The 25647-nt window shown below is 50.4% G+C and overlaps 1 protein-coding gene across 1 annotated transcript; it reads right to left on the minus strand.

Moving 5' to 3' along the window:
- Positions 1 to 420: 420 nt before the first annotated feature.
- Positions 421 to 23442, minus strand: TRPV5 (transient receptor potential cation channel subfamily V member 5). Its single transcript, XM_090287608.1, has 15 exons — positions 23206 to 23442; positions 21082 to 21179; positions 20849 to 20971; positions 20317 to 20454; positions 19934 to 20032; positions 19625 to 19800; positions 19084 to 19230; positions 17001 to 17213; positions 8545 to 8631; positions 8372 to 8448; positions 7991 to 8156; positions 7729 to 7795; positions 6221 to 6489; positions 2019 to 2125; positions 421 to 1320 (listed from the first exon to the last, which is right to left on the minus strand). The coding sequence occupies exons 1-15, from the start codon at positions 23331 to 23333 to the stop codon at positions 1023 to 1025; spliced, it is 2193 nt and encodes a 730-aa protein (XP_090143734.1). The 5' UTR covers positions 23334 to 23442; the 3' UTR covers positions 421 to 1022.
- Between the last annotated feature and the right edge of the window lie 2205 nt (positions 23443 to 25647).

Raw genomic sequence — 25647 nt, forward strand, 5'->3', positions numbered from 1 at the left:
ATAAGGTCCAGCAAATCCGCTTGTAGGTATGTGCCCCAAGGACCTGAAAACAGGGACTTAGGTAGCTGTACACCAATATTTTCAACAATAGCCAAAAGGTGGAAACAACGGATGAGTGGAGAAACAAAATGTGTATATGCAGACAACTAAATTATAATTTGGCCTTTAAAAGGAATGAAATTCTTATACACGCTACCACATGGATGAATCTTGAAAGCATTATGCTGAGAGAAATGCATCGGACACAGTAGAATTCATATTGGATGATTCCACTTTTATAAGGTGCCCAGAGCAATCAAATTTAGAACAGAAAGGAAAATATTGGTTATCAGGGACTATGGGGAGGAGATAGTGAAGAGTTCATGTTTAGAGACTACAAGAGTTTCAACTTGAGATAATGAGGAAGCTCTATCAATAGTTGTACCACAATGTGAATGTAATTCATGCCATGGAAGTATACACCTAAAAATGATTAAAATGATAAATTATAGGTGCATGCTACCACAATAAACTTTTTAAATAAATAAAGCAAGGATAAAGAGCCTTTCTTCTTGCAGTTTTCAGCTGCGGTTTGGTTGGTAGGTCGAGAGAGAGTCCTTCAGGGTTACGGGAGAAAGGCAAGGGCCACGACCTCAGCGCCATGCCTGGCCCTTCCCTCATTAACCATGTGGAGCCAGACAGGCTACACAGCTGACTACTTTCCAGCACCTGCAGGGGGCAGACACTATTAGTCTAGCATCCTTACTCCATGTCTCTGACGGCCACGTCCAACTCCGCTCGAGAAGACACCTTCTTTTCCCAAGATGTGGAACTTCCAGAAGATGTGAAGGACCACGCCTGCCCATGGACCATCTCCGGAAATCCTTAGGTGAAGGCTGAGTCATGGCCTTTAAGAATTATTCTGTCCACACCCTCCCATGATTCACTGCATAGGAGTTAGAGACTGGCCTGGGAAAGTGTCTTCCTGTCTGTCTCCCACCCCAGGTCACCCAGAGTTATATCAAGAGTGGCAGGGGTCCTAGTCACAGATAAATATTTTCGTCTGCATCCCCCTCGCCAAGTTCCAGTCCAAGATTCAAGTGTCCCAAGGTGTTGCGACGAAGGAGCTCCCAGCCCCAGTGACTGCCGCTGCTGCGCGATGTGGTCCGGGACAGAGAGGGCGTTGGCAGCGTCAGCGACGTTCGGGCTAGAGTCCCACTTTCAGCCATAAAGGGATGTTTCTCAGAAAGATGCTCTTGTTCATCCTCCTTGTCCGAGGACCTGAAAGCTTCCACATAGCGAAGCACTCGCAAAGGATTTTGATCATGGAGGCTCTCGATGCTGAGGAGGGGAAAGGGGGAAGCGCTCAGCTGAGGTGGGGAGACACGGGCCATAGGGAGAAACCAGGGCCGATGGGCCACGTGGAGGAAACTGGGTCAAGAGGAAAGGGGGAAGGGCGGGAGCAGAGTTGATGTAAGTAGAGCATCCGGTGAAGGGAAGTGCAGTGGAACGGAGGACCAGCTGGGGTAGCGACCAAAGAGGTCTTGCACACAGGAGTTGAGTGCTGGTATGAGGGTGGGGGGTCATGGGGGCACATGAAAGAGAAACAAAGCTAATTAAGAGATAACCACATCACAAAAATGAGGTGTGATGCAGGACATCAGTGAGGAAAGAGGAGAGCCAGGTTAGAGCTAAGAATGGATTATGAAGGCAAGGATATACCAGAAGTGGGGGTCAGCTGGGAGCAAGACTAAGACTCGTTGGGTAACCCATGCCCACATATGAGCATGGACACACATGTAATATGTAGCTTTTCACATGTTACTGCCCTGGTGGACACACAGCCTGGGGTCAACTATCACCATTCCTTCTACCTCTCCTCAGCTCCAGCCTCGTCCCTCACACTGGCTAAGGCAGCCTCCCTTTACAGAATGATGGCTTCCCCTTTGGATCCGACGTGGGATCTCAAGGATGGAGAGGCGGGTGATGAATGTGGCGTCACACAAGGTTTCAGGTCATGCCTACACATTGTCACTCACCGTAGGAACCAGCGGTCCCCCAGCCCGTACTTGCACCCACAGATCCCAGAGCGAGGCCACAGGAAGCGAGGCATCTTTCTCTCCAGCATCACCGTGGTGGCCACGACCTGGAAGGAGGAGAGAGGTGGAGGAAGACCTCAGAAAGCGCCACAAGGTTCAGGGGACACTGGAAGCCACAGACAGAACCCAAAGGGAACTGCAGAATAAGGACACCAGAAACGAGCAGAGGTCAGGCAGTTATCCGTCCCCTGGCCTGTGCGACGCAACATGCTATCTGCTTTGCTCATCATTCATCATAAAAAGAGAGAGAATATTTTATGTGAGTTTTAACCCTTCGAGGGCCACGTGTAATTGATAAAATCTGTGTGAGAAATGCCAGGCTATTTTGCTAAGAAATGCAGAGTTTATAAAAAATGTCTATCAAAACATTATTATTCATAATAACTTGCTGAAAATTTCATGGCCTATAGTAAATACACTCTTCTTGGGTAAGCAGTGTCCTTTGATGCAATTTTGCAAAAAAAAATTATTGCATTAAAATTATTTTTTTTAACAGTTATTTTATAAAAAATAAATTCTTTCCTTCAATATGGCTTTTGAAGTATAATAAATGGCATGCTATGAAACCTATGATTATAATTTGAGAAAACACATAGGAACATGGATAACATGCAAGAAGTATGCCAAATATCACATACATTTTTGGGGGAAAAAACTTTATAACGTACAAAAAAAATGAACACAAACGGCATTCACACTAGAGACATCTATCAATAGATATCAACAGTGAAAAACAGCTTATAAACAAAAGTGAAATGCAAAAACAGCACAATAATAGTAAAATGTCTATATGTTAACACTTGTGGCTACTGACGCATCGTGGGTGCAGCCCTTTGTCACACCTCACACATACTGTTCTTGGCCTGATTTTTCTTTCCGGTGCTGAGCATTCCCTACACAATCTTAGCTTTCTTTCTGGAAGCATCTTTACGCCATATGCGTGAGAGGGACCTGATGGGTTTTCTTCATTGCTGGACTTGTGCACAGTCTCTAACCTCATGCCATTCTCTGGCAGGCTCTTCTATTACGGAGGTGTTGAAGTTCAATCGAGACATTGGTTTGTTCCTGCCTAAAACATTTTCCTTATAAAGAATGTATGCGTTCAGCAGCATTCTTGATAATACATTGAATACAAGCTCCTTCCAATACTTTAGTGTTCTTCTTTCCTCCAAATACACGTAACACATCATATCATGTACAGTGGGTAGAGTTTTGATGGTTATTGAAAAGATAAATGAAATTAAAAGGACCATTTAAAATGTAAGTAAAAATTATAACAGAATTTGTATGTCACTATTTGAACAAGTGTAAAAATTCAAAATTTGGATCAACGTGAGAAAAAGTTACATCAATATACAACCTGAGGTACAAAAAAAGAGAACAAAACATAAAATACGAATTATTCCATTGTTGTTTACATTTATAGCCATTGAAAAAAGAGTCGCTGAGAGCGACGCTGGCACTTGTGGGAAAATTTGTCAGCATCACTCACAGCGATGTTGGCACTCAAAGGGATAAATAAAACAGTGACCGCCCCCTACATTACTATTCAGATTCATGGAAAATTAGTCACTCCAAAGTAATCTCATTGGCTCTTTCATAGGAAAGCCATTGGCCTATTATCTTTATTTAAGTAAAATGATTCAACAGGATCGCTGTGACCTGGAAGATGAAGTGATGTTGTTAGTGTTCAGGGAATTTGTAGCCAATTGCATACTCACATCCAGAGAAGGACAGGAGTGGGTTAAGGGCAGCAAACTTGGCAGGGAAAAGCCTAGTGGCACGTCACATGTTCTGTACTTCGCCCAGCCCTCATTAGTTACACAGATAAAACACAGAAGAAAAACTTATCTAATAGGCCTGTGACACAAAATAGGGAGGGATATGTAATCTGCAAGGTGACAGAAGTCATATAAGAATGCTCTCACCAGACTGGAAGGCTGGGCAAAAACTAATAACATATAGTGTAAGGAAACCAAAGGTAAGGTTCTTCATTTCATGTTGAAGACTCAAGCATCTGTGGAAGTGCGGGAGAACGGTGAAGGAGATTAACTTAGGAAACTGTGTAACAGCAATGCGGCGTTCTAGTTGATCGTAAGTTTAAGAAGGGCCAATTGTATATTTACCAAAAGACCTCACTCAATTTTAAGTTCTATTTATAGTACAATGTCCAAAGCGAGGAAGGGCATTCCTGCTCCCCAGGCCGCATTCCTCCCGATCGTATCAGGACCATTCTAGTTTTGAAAGGACCGTGATGTATTAGGGCATGAAGGGAAGGGTGTGCTCAGGATGGATCCGGGCCAGGAAGCTTTGTTAAGTGAAGGAACTGCCAGTCCTTCCAAGAGCCCGATTCTCCACGCTCTGTTCCTGTGCTCCATCTTCCTAGTGCCCTCCCCTTCTCTCCACAATCTCTTCTTCCTTACTTGCACCAAGTTCCCTCCAACTGCAGGAATCTCAACCTTTCTCTTCCCTTTCCCCCAATGGCTCTTCTCCCTCTTTATCTTACAAAGGACACTTCTTGTTTCTCTTGTGCTGTCTTTCAGCCCATTTTTCATTCAGAGAATCACCCTTTCTCTACCCTCAGTCCATCGGTTGAAGGAGACTTGTCTGCACACCATTCTGGTTCCTTATCCTGTTCTCCCCCACACCCCTCTCCCACCCCGACCTTGACCTTAACCTTCGATTTAAGGATGTGCCTATGACTCAGACTTGTTGCAATGATATGGGACTTAGACTGGGTTCCCTGGGGGGCAAAGATGGCCCTTTAAGAGCACGTGTTTCACAGTGTCAGGAGGCACACAGGATACAACATGCGTGGGGCCCTTTAGAGGCACCTGCTCGTCCCTTTGGGAGTTTAGAGCTTCCCTAAGCTGTCTCTCCAACGTGATGGGAGAGACTGTCTTAGAAAAGCCAGACCAGAGAGAGCAGAACAGAACAGCTGACAGTGTGTGGAATGGGGACCTGGGCTCTGGCCAGACATGCTGAAAGCTAATCCAGTTCTTTAAACTTGCCATCTATGAGGACCAACACAGACCCCTCCCACTGCCCTTTTTAAAGTCTAGTTGCATGTGGTTTTCTGTTCTGGAGCCTAGAGTCCTGATGGAAGCAAACCCTAATCTCTGCCCTTTTCCCTCATTTTAACTGGCTAATTCTCACCCACGTTGAGGGCTCCTCTTAAATGTCACGCGATCAGGAAAGCACTTGATAACTTCCCTGTCAGACTGCTCTGTTGCACATTGTTCTCAACATCTTCTACTTATCCATGACACTTTTACTGCCATTGTACAGCTTTGGGAGAAGTCAGCTGTTTGATGTCTGCCTTCCCAAACAAGCTGTATGCCCCATGAGGGGACAGACTGCATTGGCATGTTCATGCTTGTATCTCCCAGCTCCTGACACTCGCCAGCTCACAGCAAGCTCTGAACAATTATCGCTACATGAATGAGAAGTCGGAGGGATTAAACCATGGCTGTCTGCAAATATTTGAATGGTGCTCATTTGGGAGAGTGTGTTCTGTGTGTTACAAGAAGAAGGACCAGGGCCAAGGAATGGAATTATGGAAAGAGAAGTTTCAGCTCAGTGTAACATGGGCTTTTCCAATAACAAAAATCATTTAAAATGAGAAAAAAAGCTCTCCTCCTCCCAAACACTGCCCACATCCTCGTGATAATAAGGTCCCAATCAGCATTTTAAAAGATATTGAATGACCCTCTGACCAATAAATGATTAGACATGGTGTAGAGAGTCAGCTGGAGGAGCACGAGAGACATTGCTGACTCTACAATTTTATTAGCCTATGATGAGTTATTATAAAAGCAGATCATAGAGAAATAGAGACTTACAAAAGCCGATAGAAGATAAGGTCCAAATGAAAAACTAGGATGTATAAGAACAAGACAGTTTCTAGTTCCCACTAGACTCAGTGATAACTGCGGGGTCTGCTCTTGCCCTGTGATCAGTACCCTCAGACCTTGGGTGTTGACCCTACCCATTGCTACCATTTTACCCTCCTTAGTCCCCTCCATCTCTCCAAATGTACCTCCGTTGAGGGGACAGCCCCACTGGATTCCCACCGTAACATCACACTCTGATTTTCCTCTCCACCCCCTGCTCCTTAGTAAGACTAACACTCGTAAACTCACCTGCGCCCTCCAGAGCTCATCCCGCTCTTGGGCCACCCGCCAGTGAGTGTCGCCCATCATGGCGATGAGCAGGTTGAGCATGAGCAGCGTCGCGATGACAGCAAAGGCCGCATAGGTGATGCTGTACATGAAGGGCAGGTCCACGTTGTAGTTGGCAGGGCCGTCGATGATGGTGAGAAAAAGCTCAAAGGTGCTGAAGAGCGCCGTGCCGAAGTCGTAGAATTCCCCCAGCTTGCTTGGGTCCTCGGTCTGGAAGATGATGTAGAAGGCTGCTCCACCCAAGAAAGGGGAGTGGAGGTGAGGAAAAAAGAGGGTTATCACAAGAAGCATTCACTCTACCTCCACCATCTACCTCCATACACTTACGTGCACACACACCAGCTTGCACAAACCCGCAAACGTAGGTATGTGCACATACATGTGTAAGTCACATTTTTCCTGCAGACCTGGCTGCTCCTGAGGTGTCCTGTGACCAAGGTCATCATTTCGGATAATGTGGGTACTCAGTTCATTGAGCAAAAATATATATACCTATGTATAATTTTTTTACAGTTTTACCCTTTTACAGCTCAGCTCTTGGTCCAGTATTTTGGTCTACGGTTCTATGGGATCGCCATTCAACAGGGGATCCCTGGGACAGGAAGAGTGGCCTTTGTACTGAGTCCTGGTCTTTCAGAGTTGGGGGGATTCTTCAAATATCATCTAGTACACCCTCTTGTCTTAGCTATGTACAGTTGCAGACATTGAAGACTGGGTTAGAGGTGCTGCCCTTTGCTCTTCCTTCTTCTTTCTGCCTTTCCCTAAAAACTTCTTTCTACTCATTCGTGTTCCCTGTCCTCCCCCCTTTTCCGCCCCCCACAGCCCCTGCCATTCCATTTCCCTGCTGTGGTCCTCTCTCCTCCCTGGCCTTCTCCCGCTGTGCCTTGGGCCTTCGGTGAGCCCCCGCTTGCCTCTCCTCCCAGTCTCTTCACAGTTCTCTGTTACCCTCTCTCATTCTTCAGGCTCTCCAGCCATTTTTTTTTTTTTTTTTGCTACCTCCTCTTGAGAATTCTTTCCCTTTTTCTTTCAACTTTGACCGTACATCGCCAAAAAGCACAGTATGCATTGCTGGACGCTTTACGTCTTTTCTTCTAGCGTGTAAGCAGAGAAGCCTCAAACCCTGCGCTGTCTCCGCTTGCCTCTGTTTGCATCCGAGGGCCATGAGTGGCCAGCCTTTCCTGGTCCACGTCCCTCTCGCTCCAGAGCCCTTTTTCTATGTGTCCTTTAAAGACCTCACGGGGCAGAACGACAACGTGAATGCCTTTGACTCAGAAATGCAGAGCCCGTGGGTCTAACTTCTAGGCCAACCTCAGCGACCCTGACACCAGGGGCGTCAGTGTGCTTCCTGACTCACTTTCCACGGCTGGGGTGGGGGGAGCAAATAAGAACGGAGATCAGGAGCGAGAGTGAGCCATGCGGAGGACTGGATCCAAGGATCTACTAGGGGAGGGAGTAGGACTCCTCCTTACCTGAGGCAAATCCCAGAATAACCACAGCCATCAGCCAGCAGAAACGCAATAGGTCTCCAAAAATCATCTATGGGAAACGGAGAAGGGGAGAGAGGGGGAGGAGTGACCCTTTTCCCCTCTGTCTCTCAGCAGCTGTTGGGCCCCGGGGCTCCACCACATCCACTCTGAGCAGCATTTTCCCATTCGTTCCCTCTCCCTCTCTCTGTCTGGGAAGATCCCATGGTAGAAGCCAGAGGAAGCTTGGGGGGGGGGAGGCACCCACCTTCTGGATCATGATGCTGAAGGGGCCCAGCATCTGGAATCCTCGGGCGAAGTACATGACGCTGCACCAGCCCAGCACCAGGGCCACAGACATGGGCACGACCTCCCCGTTGGTGTCAGTGAGCCTCATCACCATGGTCACCAGCACCAGGGAGGCAGAGGTGATGCTGGGGGATGGCAAGGTGCTGGGAGTGAGAGGGGGTCTGGAAACATCCCAGGCCCCCTCCAGCACAGTCATAACTTGGAGGGTACCCACGCACTCAGGCTTAGTTTTTATATTTCAAACATACATACAGAGAGGGTCAGCTGAGGTCCAGGGCCCAGAGAGACCTGGAATGATGAGGTGAGGGAAGGCATGGGGCTGGAAGGAAGGGACACTCACATGATGACATGGAACGGGCCCCCAAGGACAGTCTGTCCAAAATAGCGAGAGGCGCCAACCCTGAAGATGTCCGGGATCTAGGAAGAGGCGAGCAAAACCAAAGACCATGGAGACTGCTGTTCCCTCCTGGCCGCAGGGGGATGGGCTCAGCCTGGACCCCACCAGAACCTCACCTCTAGGAACAGCATGACCACAGCCCCGAAGATAGTCACCAGCTCCCCCACCAGCCGGATTTTGTCCTGTTCCGTGACATAGGCCTCCTATGAGGGGAGATTGAGGATGAGACATGCTTTCTGATGACAAAGTGGTTTGAAGTAACCCAAGTCTATCCAAGGTAAAGAAAAGCTCAGCTTACCACCACCACCACCAGCCCTGGATGGCATTAGTCCTTGTGGCTAACTCTGTGACCAGAACATCTGTCTGTGTACCCAAGGTTTAATAGATGTCGCTTATGCTGATACCTTGAGCTATCTCCTCCCAAGTCACCTTTTATATACACATTGCGAGTGGTACCGAGATCACATGTCAGAGTATCAGGTTAAGAAAGTTACTGTTACAGGAAGAGGGATTAGTGGCTTGGAAGCGTTTCATCTATGTGGAAAGTCCAGCTTCTCCAATGTCAGTGTGGTTCCCGGCAGGTAGAATAGACTATACACATATCACAGAATTCAGTTTCCCGTATGGGCCCGAATCCACGAGCTCTGGCAAAACCTTGACCCCATCTCTAAACCTCCCTGACCTTGAGGTTTCTCGTCTATAAAATGGAAACCCTGATGTTCAAGTCCCCAAGGTTACTGTGGAGTCGAAATTAGATGACGTATCTGGACATACTTTATAAACAATAAAGTACACTAGATATATTGATTGTGGTTTTATTATGACTTGGCAACAGAGAACAGGGCAGACAGGGTGCTAGGGACATTATATGCATTTTAGTTCTGAGGATGGGCCCCTGCCTTATCCTGAGCAGTAGGTATAGAAAGTATAGTCCTAAGGTCGAGATGGAGAGAAGACCATCCTTCTGGGCATATTATTGTGCTTCACTGGGAAAGGCTTCGCAACATGATATGGAGGCTGTGATAGAATTCTACAACAAGGAGCCCTAACTGTTTGGAAGTTCTGAGCCCATCTGAGAACATCATAAAGACTACAGACCCTCCTTCCAGAAAACTGTCCACATGCATGTAATCCCCACATAAAATTGTACAGATAATTTTAGCACATTCAAGGACCCTTCAGGCTTTCAGGAACTCTGTTCTCCAAGGTCCCATCTCTGAATAGCGCACCCAAGTCGGAGGGGAGGGTCCCTGGGGCCAGTGGGAAAGCTGGTGGTCTCAACTGGGGAGGATGTGATTGCTCCTGAGGCATAAGGAACGCTGAGCATCTTTGCTCTGCTCACGAGCTGGGACCGCTGAGCATCCTTCCGCAGGCTACTTCAGCGGTGCCCTCGCTGGTCCAGTGAGAGGCACAGCTTTTCAAAGAGGAAGAGATGCCCTGTGGTAAGAGGTGATCTTTGCTATAAAGGAAGCACCCACCAAGGGCACCCTGGCAGCTCAGAATGGGTAGGTCAGCTCAGAAGAAGCTCAGGAGATAGTCTGGAAGAGTAGGGCCAGACTGGCCAGCAGATGGTAGAAATGTTTCAGGCCCATCATGCGGGAAAGCCCAGGAAAGCCCAGGAGGGGGTTGGTGTCTGTGTGCCTGCTGAGCAGTGAAGTCTAACAACCTGGGACTAGACTTCAGTTACTTCTTTGTTGTTTAAAGAATTGACGCTCAGTCAACGTCTCTGACATGTATCTCCCTTGAGAGACAGGTGAATTTTATTTTACCATACAACAGGGAATTTCCCTTTCCCCTTGCTTCCAAGGAAGCTCCGAGTTCCTGTTTCATCCCAGCGCTAGCATCTACTCTGAATACCCTCTCCTCTGTCCTGAAATTCAGCCCACGGGCCTTGTTCTTTTTCCTAATGTTGCCATGGCATCTGCCTCCAATGGTAGAGCATACCACCTCCTTCTGAGATCAGGTAGTAGGCAGAAGGATAAATAAATATGTTAACTATAGAAACAAAATAACATTAAATCTAGAAATAAATGACTACGTCTTTGCCATACATGTGCCCATAAGAATTTTTTGAATTCATTTTAAAACATTGTCTCTTGCTTGAATATGTCTAGAAAACTACTGCCAGCCTGTCCTTGGCTCAACTAAGAAGAAAGGGAACCAAGTGTGCACAAGGCAGCCAGGTGAGTGGGCGGGGGGTGGGGGTGGTCAGAGTGCCCCTAGGGGATGCTGGGAAAGTGGCATCCGCTATTCCCTCAGGAGATGAAAAGGTGAAACCCCAATTACGGGAGACTGTTGGGGACAGTTTCTATCACCACTTCCTCCTGGGATTTTCCCTCACCAGTACCCTTAGCCTGTTCAACAGACTCCTCTACAGGTAGGAGGTCCCCTGCATGAGTTCACCGGTGAGTAACAGAGGTGTCTAGAGACCCCAGACTTTGCTTCAGCTCTACCTGCGTTCAATCACCTTAAAAAGAAGTTTCCTCCATGACTCTGTCACCGAAGTTCCTCTCCCTTAAGCCAGGAGGTAGAGTGCCACAGTGTCTGACCACATTTTCTGGGCTCGCCCTTACTTAATCCTCAAGACTTAAGTCACAGCACTCCTCTGGGGTCAGGTGTCCCTTCTGCAGGTGTGTGGTGCCACTCTCTGTTCATGGCTCTCACCCAGCAACCTCAGTCGTCTGGGTGTTCTGGGTCTCACCGGTAATCTTAAAGCTCCCTGAGAGTGGGGACATCTAACTCTGACTTCTTTTTTATTTTATTTTTTAAATTTTAGCAACTTTTAAAAAGATTTTATTTATTTATTTTAAAGGTTATTTATTTTTAGAGAGAAGGGAAGGAAGGGAGAGAGGGAGAGAAACATCAATGTGTGGTTGCCTCTCGCGCACCCCCAGCTGAGGACCTGGCCTGCGGCCCAGGCCTGTGCCCTGACTGGGAATCGAACCTGCAACCCTTTGGTTCACAGGCCAGTGCTCAATCCATTGAGCCACACCAGCCAGGGCTAACTCTGGCCTCTTATCCATGACGCACAACATACTAGGTATCCCGATAATAAGAAAGAAAGGAAGGAAGGAGGGAGAGGAGAGAGTAAGCAGGCAGGCACAAGCTGAGCATCATCGGAAGGCTGAGTGCCCACGGAGCACTAAGGAAGCGGGAACGGGGAAAAGGGTGACGAGTTGGGCATTTCTGGGACCTTCAGATCCCCAGCTCAAGGTCGCCTAAGCAGGCTCAACTAATATTACACTGAGAAAATATTCCACCACCCCCCTCTTTAAAAACAAATGCCTTCCAGCAGAGACCAGAAGTCTTTACATCATCGCATGGCTTGAAACTTCAGGAGCTGTCAGCAGCTAAATTCCCTGCAGGGGCTGACTTCAGTGAGAAGCGGCCCAGAGATGCTCTCACTTCCCAGCTGGCTGAGCGCGCTGCCTTGGAGCAAGTGCGGTGGTGTGGAACACAACCACGGACTGCTGCCGGGGAGGGTGGGCAGCGTGGGAAACCTGGCGGAAGCTGGGCGGGCACCAGAGGAAGTTATCAAACCCCAGGCCTCGACCCACTTTTCCTCCCCAAGATCCCAGTCTTGCAAAGGCATGGAGCTCCCAGAAAGAGTCCTCTAAACCGGGCAGGGGTCTCTAACCAGGCTGCGCACCCAAAACAACTGGAAAGTGTTTGTCACAACACCCATGCCAGGCAAACCCTGCAGACTCTCATCCAATTAGTTTAAATCAGAGACCTGGTGTTATTTTTTAGATGTAGGTGTTTCTGCTGTGTACCCCACATTGAGAAGCACTGCCCCCCACCAAAAAAAAAAAAAAAAAAGAGGAAAATGCCCTAATTTCCATATAAAGCTACTTTCCAAGGATTTATTTCATGTCCTGGTCTCTGCATTCTCTGAGGAGGATTAACCTGAGAGGCTTCTACTGACTACAGAGCCGTTCTGACCACAGAAGCAGGACTAACGCTGTACACCAAGAGGTTAACTACATCAAAAACAGTGTCTGTTACCAAATCTAGAAAGTAGCTCCGGTAGCTGGGGGTGGCAGGCACTTCCATAGGAGACTCCCCGCCCCTGCACTCCAGCGTCCCTTGTCCTGCCAGAGAAAGATTAGGTGTGGCCAGATAAAGGTCAGAGTAGCAGGCTCAGGCTCAGGGCAAAGCCCAGAGACATGCATTTCTCGCGCAATGGGTCCCCTCACAAAGAGGGCTGGAATCCAGGGCACTGCTTGGGAGGGAGAAAAGGGCTGGTGTCATGTTAAGGGGGCGGGTTCTGAGCAAAGCAGACCAGCACCCCAGACCTGGCACTGCCTTCCCCAGCTCAGCGCCTTCCCCTTCCTGACTTCAGAGTCATGGTCTTTAAAAGGTTGATGATGATTTCATTTACTTATTAGGATATCGAGGAGGATCAGATTGCTCTAGAAGCGGTTTGTCATCCAAAATGGGGCCTATAAAATCACAGCATCGCCCAACAGTGAGTCAGAAATGCAGAATCTCGGGTCCCGCCCCAGCTTTGCTTCCAGAACCTTCGTGTTCACAGGATCTCCAGAGCACCGAGCAAGGACTCAATAGATGTTACTTTTACCTAGCAGGCTCCCTGCTTCTCCTCATCACCTTCCCTGTCTTTAATTTGCTGTGGGTGTTCACAGTAAGTCGTTAGGATCCCTAAGCAAAGTGGTGTTGAGTTGGCCAGGTGGCTCAGTCGGTTGGATGTCCTCCCATACACCAAAAGGTTGCAGGTTCGATTCCCGGTCAGGGCACATACCTAAGTTGCAGGTTTGATCCCCGGTTGGAGTGTGTACGGAAAGCAATCAATGTTTCTGTCTCACCTTGATGTTTCTCTCTCTCTCTCTTTCTTTCTCAAATCAATAAACATATCCTCGGGTGAGGATTAAAAAATAAATAAAATGAATGGAGACCTAACCACCACGTTCCTCTCCCTAATCCTCTGCATGCCACTCAGGGCACAGCAGCAATGATTTTACCAACACCAAGTCTCCTGATGCTAACCCTTTCTCTCAGTTTCCCATTCACAGACCAAGGACAACCAACCAACAATTGCCTCTGGCTTGCTGGCCCCTAAATACTTCTTAACTGATCTCCCTACATTCGCCCTGGCCCCCTCAAATCGGTTCACTCTAAAAACAGAGACAGTTTTCTAAAATAAAGTCTTGTCAAGGCCCTCCCTTATTTCAAACCCTTCAATGTTTTCTGTGACCTCGGTATGGCCCGCCAGGGCCTGAATGATGTAGGAAGGACCCGCCTGGACCACCTGCCCTGGAAGCTCCTGCTCAGCTCGCTGTGCCCTAGCTGGTCTCCTTCCAGTGCTCAGAACTCACTTGTTACCGTTACCCAGACCTCAGCTCAGTTCGCTTCCTCGGGGAGGGCTTCTCAGCCCTTCCAGGGTGCCCAGGCCCCGGCTATAAGCTATCTTAGGGCCCTGTTTTTTTTTCCTTACCAGAGGAAAAAATCATGTAAATTGTAACAATCACCCATTGTAATGAAATATCTATTCATTTAATGTATGTAAACCAGTCTGCAGACTCTCCAAGGGCAAAACGATCGTGCGCGTTTTGCTCAGACCACACTGAATTTCTAACGCCTAGAATAACATTCTGGCTCTATCAGGCTCTTGGTGATTGTTTTTTTAATGAGTGGATTAGTGAAATTTGGGGGGGACAGGGGCAGAGGAGAAATCAAGAAATTTTTCAAGAGACAAAAAGGAAATTTGATGGTGGGAAATCTTCAAGAGACTGAAAGGAAATCTAATGGTGACTGACGGATGCCGTTGCTGGCCAGCACATCAGGAATCAAATGGTCAGAGAGACTGACTCAAGACCGGAAAGCTGGAGCTAAGTTGATCTCAAAAGGGGAAGCTGGTGTTTCTCAGCCTTAGCCAAATATCAGGACCACTGAAAGAGCTTCTTAAAAATGTCCATGCCAGGGCCTCAGCTTCAGACATCCTGATTTTTCAGGTGTGGTGTAGCCTAGAACTGGTATCTTTACTACCAGCTTCCTATTTTCTAGAGTGCAGTCTTGGATCTAGCCAGAGATAGGATTTGTTAGGACTCATACCCACGCCTCCTGACTCCCAGACTTGGAGCTGTCTACTCAGATGGAAACCTAGGAGAACTAGTACTAGAGTGGATATTGTTCTGCCTAAACGAAACAGACATTGAGGGGAGATAGGAAATCAACTCCAGTTAATTGACAGGGTTCTTAGGAAACTCTGGAAAAGCATAACTTTTACGGCTGAACCTTGAGGCACCTTAGGCTGACAACACTCACTAAGATATCTGTCTCCAAGACGAGATAGAGGTGAACTCTATCCGCATGAACATCTGCTTTTGTGGAGCTTGTGGTATTCTTTTTTTTTCCATTTCAGCTGTCTTGGGATGGTCCTCTGGGCTGTATTCATGGAGCTCAGTGACAGTTTCAGGTCCCATGAGACCCACAGAGAAATCCTACAGTGACTGAGAACTCCGTGCATCCAGAGTGATTCATTTAATTGGATTTTAAGTATTCCTTTATCTAAGAAAAAGCTCCATGGGCTAATCTGTCAACAATTGCATTAGTCAAGTCAACGTATTTCACTGGAGCATTTTCAAGTAATAAAAAAGCAGGGGGAAAGAGAATTTCCTGTTTGCTAACTGATCTTGTGCCTCATGAAAGCAGAGGTTTTCAAATCATGATGATAAGTGTGGGAGGCCCTGAATCTAATCCTAATTGACTTACTACTGAATAAGAGGAACACAAATAGCCCATAAACTCAGGACCGAGTCTCAAGGGGCAATACCCAAGAATAGGAACCTTTGATTGGCCTGCTTTGCTATCCAAACCCCTCACAGTAGCATTCCTAACTCTCTTAGTCCCCCTTTCCCACCAAGAAAAGAATATTTGAAAGTCAAGAGTCTTCTACCTAAGTGGCTTTTACGTAAGTAGAAGGCAAAGGGTAAAAGTGCTAAAAGAGGAAAAGGAAGAAATAGGGGGGAGAGAGAGAGAGAGAGAGAGAGAGAGAGAGAGAGAGAGAAGGATGGGTAGGTGCAGTCAGCTATCATTATGCTTCACCTAGTCCTGAGGCAAGGGGAGGGGTTTTAAAGTACAACTTAGACTATTAGATTATCTGGGTCAAAGGAACATGTTTGTACAAAATTAGTCCTGCCCCAAAGAGAAAGAGTCACCCAGGGAGGAGGCTCAGAGCTAATGAATTGCTCAGCATCACCCAACTCTTGGGCCAGAACGTTATCAACATTCCAGATCCGGAAAACCCCAAGGAAGTTTGATACAAAGGAAAGCTGGGGAAGAGCGCATCTGTGACCATCGGGCCAGGGATGTTGGAAAAGGCCAGTCACCCCCAACTCATTCACTTGCCCATCCCACTTGGCCATCTTCTAAATGTCCTTATACCCCCCACGAGGTCTCCACACCAGGACAACCCTCATCTCCAGTTTGAGGTGCATGGCCACAGCCTCCACTGAGCTCCCATGCCCTCCTCTAACAAGTCAACAAATCCTTTTCTGTGAGAGGCAGGAGCTCTGGATACATGAGCACCTGTCTATGTATGGAGAGAGGCGGTTACAGAAGCAGGAGAGACGGAGTGTCTTGACCTACTTTGGGTTGAGTGAAGCACTTGGCCCTGTTCCTTCTAGCTTTGGTCCCTGACCAGCGGGCGCTTTATGTTCTCTATCTGACCCTACTCCAGGCTGAGCCGTACCCATGGCTGGCCCATTCTGCAGAGAACATAAATCTCCAATCACTTAGCTCCTACTTGCCTGGCTAAATTCTTCCTGTGTCATTTGCTTTCTGTCCACATGCCTGCAACCCCTTTCAGCTCTTTTCAGGACAAACAATAAAATATTGGTGCTATGAATAATCAGCCAGCCCAATGTAGCTATGCTTGTTGAATGTCTATACTCAGAAGTACTCACTGTAATCTACTCATTCTGTTACATGCAAAGGAGGGTTTGCTTCCTTCAACAGCAGCTCTTATATTTCCCCCACACCTCTACGAGCATCCTCACCACCCAGGTCTCTGAAGGACATCACAGGATGCAAGCCCACCGGAGTAGAAAGACCTCAGAGATCATTGGCTTCAGCCTGCTGTGCAATCCAGGCATCCCCCTGCCAGCGTGTTGGCCAGCTGACACATTCGTACTGATGGGCTCGTATCAACAGTACGCAGAAGAGACTGCAGGCTAGAAGGGCTATGCTGCCCTCACAGACCAGAAATGGAGCATGATTTCCCTCCCTTTAGAACAATAGGGTTTCCCTTCAAGTTCACATTACAAAAGACTGATTCTCTCTGTACATTGAAAGGAATTTCACCAATGCACAGTGTTCCTAACACCAAACACCCCTTCAAAGCTAATGGGAGAAGCCACAGCTCCCTGGACAAGTGTACTTTTACCCATAAGCCTCTCTGGTGCCCTAATCTCATGTCCAATTTCTGTCTGGGTGGTTAGGAGCTGGCAGCTGTTCGAGCCCAGGGAGGGGTGTCTTTCCTGGGTAGCATCACTTTGGTCTCCAGCACCATCCCCCCGTGTTCACATTCCCTTTCATCCCCTCTGTGAAGAGTCACCTGTAGTGGCTTCTGTTCCAGGAGGGTGATATCTCGGGAAGCAGTGTGATTGCCATTGCGGGACCTGAGGGGGCGGTGGACACAGCACGCGGTGAAGCAACTCATGTAGAGCACGTACAAGGCGCCCAGAATGCAGAAATAGGGCCGCCCATATTTCTTCCACTTGAGGTTCACCAGCTGCTTCACAGGGGTCTGTTCCAGAATCTGGCGAGCCTGCCATGGAAGAAGAATGTCGCTTGGGGGGACCAACATTGTACGCAGGGCTGGGTTTCCCCTTGGGTCCCAGATGGGCAGGGAAGTCACCAGCGATAGCAACGTTCATTCAGTGAGTCAGCCATTTTTTTACAGACAACTGGTCAATTTCTACTCTATGCTAGGCCTTGTGCTATTGCTTCAGGGAAACTATTACAGAAGTGAACACAAGACACTATAGCATCACGGAGGCTTTGAAGGGAGAACAGCAGGTAGTGGAGTGAAAGGAGAGTTGGGAAGATCGTTCCATGAAGTAGTAGCAGTTGCCGGGGCAAGAGGGCATGAGAAGCCATGTGCGGGTGAGACGTGGTTGGGAATAAGAGACAGCCTGTCGGGAGTGGTGGGCAGCGGTTACAAGGAATGAATCAGATAATGGCCAGATCATCCTACATCGTGAATGCTAAGGTGGGGAGACTGAATTTTTTCCTGAACATAATGGGAAGTAATTGGGAGTTCAAGCAAGAAAGTAGCCAGATTTGCTCTACACGTCTTGTGGTCTGGAGAAGAGTGATAGCAGACCCAGGTAGTAGGATGTGGCAGTGACCTCAGCCACGTGGGCTGGCGCTTTGACGTAACTAAATAGTGAAAGGTTAAAGATACAAATGAGAGAGGCTGATGGACATTGGAGAAAACAGAGAAAGGAAAATTCAAAGCACAGTTGGAGAGATTAATCATTGGCAGAAAGAATATCTTTTCCGCCGAACTTAGAGAAGACAGTCCACAGTTTCCAGATATGCTGGCAGGATGGGGCAGGAAGGTAAAGAGGCTCCAGCCATAAGGGAAGAGCCTGGGTCTTCTGATGATGGAATTAAGGGGAAGGCAGTGAGGGTAATAAAAGTAGCTAGAAAGGAATTTTGAAGGACTAGAAAACCAGTTGACCAAGACAAAAATAAAACCTGTAGCAGAACATTGAGAGCCATCTGAAGTCAGAGACCAAGGATTCGTTGTGAAATCATCTACCGGAAGGATCAGGGCTCTGATTCCTAAGAAATCCTGCACAAAGCTTGTCTGTTTCCAGGAAGCTCATAGCTCGTTAGCCACTCACCTTTTCTACTCTTTAGTACTTACAGTCATCTGAGTTTATGGCCCTAGAAGCTTCCTAGGAAATTATCGACTGGAAGATAAACAACACAAGCTATATTTTGCCGCTATCTTGGAGACTTCTGGAAGCTCAAAGCATTTTCTCTTCTCTACTTGTCTTCAATACGTTTTCCTTTCCCTTATATCACTCAACTCAGTCCTGTCTATGTGATCGTGGCTCTTCCCTCTCTGGAAAGCTCACTTTTTTTCTCATATTCCGGGTGCTTCCCAACTCTTCCTTGAAGGCCCAGATCAAGCGCTCCTGGGACATCATCTCTGGCCCTCCGACCTCCATTTTGCTGCCACTGTGCACAGCACAGACCCCTGGGATGATATATGTTGAACCCTAGCACAATTATTGAGGAAACTGATTAATAGGAACGGTGTTTTGTTTATATTTGTATTCTTAGTTCCTTATATAGCATGTGGGGCACAGAGTATGCTGAATAAATGAATGAGTGAATGAATGAGTGAGTGAGTGAGTGAGTGAATGAATGAAGCAACCTCTCTTTGGAGAGTTCCTCACCTGGAATGTCAGCACAACAATGGCAAGGGAAACAGATTAAAGTTAAGCAGCGGGAAAGTGCAGTCAGGAAAGGTGTTGATTGGTTGATTGGACTTTTCTCCCGAAGGCCCCAGGAGTCTCCTATCCTTCCGTTACCAGATGAGGGAGTGTCTGGAGCCCAGGATCTTAGCAAATGGATGGGCTCTGCATGAACACGTGGCAGTCCCAGATCCTCAGCACCCGTACCTCCCGCTTCTTGGAGGAGACCACGAGCTCCAGAAAGGACACCTTCTCTCCCCAGGAGTCGATCTCCGTGAGGTCGTAGAGGGTGGAAGTCAGCGGCCCGCAGGTCCACTGGATGTGCTTCCGCTTCTGCATGAGGTGTTGGAACATCTGTGAGAACACAGCGGTGAGTCAGAGGTCAGCATGTGAGAGCCAGTCCAGGGGACTGCCACCTTGGAAGGGCCAGGTGTCCACTCCTTGGGACTGACCGACAGTGGAGAGTTGGCAAGCCTTTGATTACGTGAACCTACTTATGATTTTTTGGTTACTTCTCCTTCCCACAAACGGTAGGAAGGTCTGGAAGGAGAGAACAAGCAAAGGAGGCAGAACTTGGGGTTCCCCAAAGATCTTCTGAAGGACAAGTCTCAGGTTCTCCCAAGCTGCGGGTTCCTGAAGCTGAGGCTTTTAGTGACAGAGCTGGAAGTAAGGGACCACCACCCTTTTGGGGAGTTTGGAGAGAAGGATTCATGAGAACAACACGTGGGTTTGGGGACGTGTCCCTCACCACAGTGTTGCCCTCCACGCCGGCCAGCTTGAAGGGGGTGAGGCCCTCGTGATTGGGCACGAGGTCCAGGGACTGCAGGTGGCCTCCGTGTCCATCGTAGGACAGCAGCAGGCTGTACATCTGGCAGGCAATGGTCTTGTTGGGCTGCAAGACGAGGATGTGCAACACCGTGTTTCCTGGAGGAGGACATGGGTGTCACGTGGCCACGGGGCCCACGTCCCTGAGGGTCCCCATGCCGCCACCCCAGGGTGGGCCTGAGGGTTGTCCCAGCCCCCTCTCTGCCACCCGCTCCCTGCTCCCAGTGCTTACCCAGGGAGTCCTGGGCCCGGATGTTGGCTCCGTGTTCAATGAGCAGACGCACGATCTCCTCGCTGCCCATGCAGGCAGCGAAGGACAAAGGGTGCTCCCCTGGGGACACAGAGGGACACAGAGGCTCTGGGATGAGAGTGCAGGCTGGGGTGCAAATTCTCCCAGGGGTGCCTGTTCCCACATCTCAGTGCTGGGGGTGGGGACACTTGTCAGCAGAACCAGAGGCAGGGACGGTGCAGGGTGCCCTGGGGGAATTGGCTGGCTCTGGCCTTAAGCCCCCCAAGGGCTGACCCCCTCCCACTGCCATCCCAGGCTCCTCAGGCAGGGAGCCCTCCTCAACCCACCCTCCCCTCACTCCCCCCAGCCCTGGCCCCAGCTCTCACCAAAGTAGATGAGGTTGTGGGGGCTGCGGCGGAAAACTGCGCCCGTCGCTCTGGCAGAGACGCTGGCCCCGTGGTCAAGCAGGGCTCGCACCAAGTTCACATTCTGGTTCAGGATGGCCACGTGCAGGGCTGTCTGACCTGGTTCGGAGAGGGCCCACAGTCATGGGGTCTGTGCCCAATTCTTTCAGAGGCACACCATCCACCTGGCTTGCAGGATGTCCCGGAATAGACATCTGCCCATCTGCCCTCCGGTTGGCAGAGAGGCCTGGAGCTGAGGGTAATTAGCCCCCCGGGCTGCCCACGGCTTGGCCAGTGGGGGTGGGGCAAACTGTGATCACGCTAGTGTTGCTGTGATGGAAATCGCGTCCTCTCCATCCAGGCACTTGAAAGGGGTTGAAGGGAAATAATAAATGGCTCAAGAAACTTGTGAAAGCCAAGGCCAGAACCTTTGTATTCTTCCCACCTCAGGGGCCCGTGTGGGCAGACACCCCTCCCACTGTTCCCACCTGGAAAACCTACGCAGACTCCTCACCTACGAAGGGCTCACACAGCGTGGGCTCTAAGACCAGGTCCGGGGCAGCCTCCATCAGCACTGCAGCCGCCTCCAAATTGTCATAGAGGGCCGCGATGTGCAGCGCTGTCTCCCCCAGGGCGCCTGGAGCACAGTGGGACAGGGACATCAAGCCCTGCCCCGACCCCCAGGGCAGAAACCCTGGGAGATCTGGGCCGAGGGGCCGTGTCCATCCCATTGAACGCCGAGCCCACCTCTTTGTCGGAAGTCGCAGGCTCTGTCCCCGAGAAGCCTCTTCAGGGCACACAGGTCGTTCTCCTGGGCTGCGCGGAGCAGCGGCGAATCTCGAATCCTGGGAGACGAACCAGAGTCAGGCAGAGCTGCAGGAGGCCAAGGGCAGAGCCCTCACTTCACAGCGGCGGCTCGGCAGACAGCTGTCATGCCTGGAGGAGCAAGGCCTGGGCTACGGAATGGGTGGCCCTGGTGGCCCAGAGGGGACTCCAGCAGGCCTGGCCGAATCCATCTAAGCCATGTAAATATTTCAGGAGCCGGGGGAGCTGGAGCAGGCCAGGGAGGTGGAACTTCTGTCCCCAGTTCACAGCCTGACCTGCTGAACTGGCTCTGCTTCACCAAGGGGACTCTGAGAGACGGGCACTGGGCGGAAATGGGGACATGGGCCAGGAGTTGGAGCTGTGGGTGTATGTGCCTTGCTTGAGTTCTGCTTTCTCCTCGGGGCTGTTGAGATACACACCCCTGCTCAGGGGCAGGAAGAGTTTCGGGCAGATTATAGAGGATCTGTTCCTCCTGGGTTTTGCCCTCAGATGGAAGGGTCTGAACACCCAGGCTGTAACTGCGAAGGAGCCTGGCCTGGAACTTCTCAGAGGGAAGCCCTGTGGAGATGCCCATCCCAGGGCACCTCTCCTGGTTAATCTGTCTTCCCCCTGCCTGGGCGAACCAAACTTGAGATTATCTGGGCTGATCCTGCTGGGCAAGGAGGTATTATCTGGCTGTAAAGGTGACCACAGAGTGGCAGGGTGAGGGTCATGAGGGAGAGACTGACTGGTGACTATGTAAAGAAGCAGTTTTGTTTTTTAAATTTCAAGGGGGAGCCCAGGTCTACCTGCATTTAAGGAAGTGCTCTCAGGAGGGACCAGCAGAGTGAGGGACAGCCGCTCCCCATCTCACCTGGACCCTCAGTCCGAGTGCACCCAGCTCAGGGTGGCCAGGGCCGGGCTTCCAGGGTTCAGCCCTGTGCTGCCCTGGCCTCCCACTGCCTTGGCCCCTGCCCCCTGCAGAGGAGAGTCCAGAACCCAGCTCTCTCTCAGAGAACGTTCTCATCCATTGCAGAGCGGGGATGGAGGCGGGGAGGCCAAAGGTTCCATCACAGGGCCTGGGGTAGGTGGGCGTGAGCAAGCAGAGAGCCTTTCTGGAATGAGGGCTCAGACTGCCCCCGGCCTGCTGCTCAATTTACAAGACCAAGTGCAAAACGCAAGTGCCAGACTCTTACTGAGTCTCCTGCAAGCCACGGTGCGGTGTGCCGGCAAATAAGGAGAGACGCATTGATAAAGCCTGAGTCTGCTCCTGGGACGTTCCTGCAGGTGGGGCTGATACACCTGGGGGTAGGTCATTTCAAGGCTAGTTAGCTCTGAAGGCCACACCCTGGTGCACAGGCAGGGCAGGAACCCGGCCTGTGGGCGGGCCTCTGCTCACAGTGTTTGGGGAAATGAACTGAGCAGGCATCAGCCAATTTATCAATCTATTGATCGGGGAGTTCAGCCAGGCTGCTTTCGCAGGCAGATGACTCTTGCAGGTGCCAGAACAGCCCTGCATGCCATCTCACGCACTCCGTCACGGTCTTGGACTTCTTAGTGAGTTTTTAAACAAAAAGGCCGATGAACTGAACTGGGGACTCTCCAGCGTCACCTAGGTTTCCCTCCTCAGCTGGGGAACAAAGCTCTCCTCCTCTGTTGCCACCCATCAATTTCCACTCACGCTAATGCAAATCCCTCCCTCCTTCTTCAACCAGCAAGGCCTCTGAAACCCACAGGGGCTCATCCCTTGCCCTGCAACCTGCCCTCCAGCAGCCAGCACCTGCCTGCCAGCCCCCCTAACGCACTGGCTTCTTCTCTCTGGCCCCTCTGCTCCCCCATCCTCCTCTCCCATTAGGCAGGCAGGTGAGATCCCTGCTTATGAATCTACAGGATCCACGTTCAAGGTCGTCACACCACCCCCCACCATTCCCACTAAGAGGGGCACCCGGGGTTTTGAGACTGTCACGGTGGGTTGGTGGAAAAGGGCCTGGTGCTGGGGATAGACCCGAGTGGGCGGGAAGGCGGGTGGATCGGCCAGAGGTGGGATGCGTGTGACCAGCGGCCTACCTTTTCTGCTGCAGCATGTGGGCCTCATCCAGGCGCCGATCCCAGTCTTTCTCTCTGAACAGCCAGGAGGTGAGAAGTTTCTGGAGGCGGGCCCAGGACCCTTTCACCTTGGGTGGAGAAGCCCCCATGACCTCTCCTTGCAGGCAGCGGAGGTGATGGGTGTGGCAGAGCGGCAGGTCCAGCACTCGGCAGCTACTGAGGCAGTGGCAGGGGTTGCTTGGGGTTAAGAGGGAGACTGAGTGTATCTCCTGTGTGACTGCAGCGTGCAGCCGTGGGGTGTGTGCGTTTGCAGGCACGTGTGCTGGGACTGGCCGCCCTGCCCGGAGAGAGCAGCTTTACCTGGAGGGGGGTGGAGCTCTTTCTAGAGCAAACCTCTGGGCCACTGAGCCTGCCCTAGAGCCAGGGGTGGGAGAGAGGAGGGAACTTTGTTCCTGGCTGTGGGCTGGGGCTGAGACCTGGACAGGAGAGGGCTGGGGCGGAGCAATCTGGACAGGAAGCAAGGTGACAGAGCTGGAAGCTCAGCGGGACTGATGCCCAAGAGCAGAAAGTCAAGCCCTCCAGCTGAGTCATCAGCCTGGTGGGACCCTGGCTCACTCAGCTCTTGCAAGTCAGTCTCCAGTGAGCTTTCCACAAGAGAACAGAGCCTGCCCGTGTGTTCTCTCATGGAAGCAGTTGTAAGGATGGCCCTGACAGCTCAAGAATTCTGGTTTTCCTTCCACAGAGGAGCGCAGCAGCCCCGGGGGCTGCTTCCCTGAGCTGCGGTCACCTCGGTCCTCGGCCCTGCAGCCCCATCTCACAGAAGGAGTCCAGGTCACCCCTCCTCCGTGAGAAACCCACGGTGACTCCTCTTCCCTTCCAGCTTCTTGGAGCCCCCCTCAAGGAGACCTGCAGAGGACCCTCCATTTTCTCAGGGACTAAACAGCAGGTAGAGGAGGGAGCCCCACATTTGTGTCCCTCTTCAGGAATGAGGAAAGCCAAGGGAGCGTTAGGTTGTGATCCCATCATTCATTTTTCCTCCCGATTGTTTCAAAGCAGTATACCCTTGTGACTGGCCTGTGGTCATTCAACAGCCTTAAGAGGAAGGCAGGCCCTGGCTGGGGTGGCTCAGTGGATTGAGCACTGGCCTGCGAATCAAAGGGTCGCCGGTTCGATTCCCAGTCAGGGCACATACCTGGGTTGCGAGCCAGGTCCCCAGTTAGGGGCATGTGAGAGGCAACCACACATTGATGTTTCTCTCCCTCTCTTTCTCACTCTCTTCCCCTCTCTCTAAAAATAAATAAATAAAATCCATAATAAAGAAAGTTTAAAAAAAAAAAAAAAAGAGGAAGGCAGGACTAGGGGGCATTCCCTTTATTTCATAAATGAGAAGACCGAGCCCAGACAGGGAGTGCGATTACCCACAGCCAGAGCAGAACTGGAACTGGCTTTACAGTGGAAACCTTAGCTCAGGATCACACGCCAGATGTTGGTGCTTCTTGGGCAGCTTCTGCCCATACAGATGTGAGAGACTTGGGTGGAGGTAGGTGGGGGACCCTCCCCCTTGGGGGGTCTCCGGGAGCAGGGGAATGCCCTATTCTTTCGCTGTAAGAAGGAGAGCATTTTTTCTAGCAGCTGAAGGATGGACAAAACACCCTTTAGAGAAGGACAAGAACTGAAAGGGAAATAAATAAGGCAAGGAAAAGTAGGGACCCAATGCCTGAGACAAGGAGAAAGCATGCTCTCACCCAGGGGAGGTAGAGGTGCAGGCTGGGGCGGGCGTTGTCGGGGAGGGAGTCACCTTGTGGGACATTTTTCTGCTTTGCTGGGGGTTAAGCAGTGTGAGGTGGTAATAGGCCCTGAAGCCTTGGGACTTCCAGTCTAAGGAGATGGAGGGAGCGATAAGGTTGAGGTAGGGGTTGTTGATGAGCTGATAAGCAGGGGCAGGCACGGGAAAGGAGCACCCAGCTCATAAAGCTAATCTTGGAGGGGTGGGGGCAGGGCAGCCCGGTCAGAGCCGCACAGAGCAGGTGTGCGGGGGATCTCGCCAGGGGTGGGTCCTTGGGTCCCAGAGGAGGAGGGGGGTGCAGGGCCTTCGCCTTGTCACTTGCCCTTCTGCGCCTGCACTGTGCTCTCCAGCGGGAGGGGCAGGTACGAGCAGCTTGAAGGGGACCAGGTTGCCTGCCCACCTGTCCCAGGGGTAGACTGGAGAGCTAGAAACTGCTTCCTGATCTTGAAAGAGTTCTCTCTTCACCCCTCTGGCTTTCCTCCCCGCCAGTCCTCCACCCCTGTCACATCCTGTCTGTCCCTTGTCTCCTCTCATTCTTCTGTGTACTTTCTCAGCCTTCGAGGACAAGGGAAGCTACCCAGCCCCACGCCAGTGCATCAAAGTCCAGCATGACTCAGTGATACCTCACAGGTGCCCAAGAGGAGCTGGTTATGAGCAATGTCAGGTCCCAGCGTCCC

Source organism: Furipterus horrens, unplaced genomic scaffold, assembly GCF_987537825.1.
Source record: "Furipterus horrens unplaced genomic scaffold, mFurHor1.1.pri manual_scaffold_9, whole genome shotgun sequence".
In the NCBI taxonomy this organism is placed as follows: domain Eukaryota; kingdom Metazoa; phylum Chordata; class Mammalia; order Chiroptera; family Furipteridae; genus Furipterus; species Furipterus horrens.

What these genes read in the sequence shown, in the direction of transcription:
- TRPV5 (XM_090287608.1), bottom strand. Translation starts at nt 23,333, where the DNA reads ATGGGGGCTTCTCCACCCAAGGTGAAAGGGTCCTGGGCCCGCCTCCAG. An exon ending in CACATGCTGCAGCAGAAAAG is followed by an intron (nt 21,180 to 23,205) that starts GTAGGCCGCTGG and finishes TTCGTCTCCCAG; the next exon opens with GATTCGAGATTCGCCGCTGC. An exon ending in TGGAACAGAAGCCACTACAG is followed by an intron (nt 8,632 to 17,000) that starts GTGACTCTTCAC and finishes CTCCCCTCATAG; the next exon opens with GAGGCCTATGTCACGGAACA.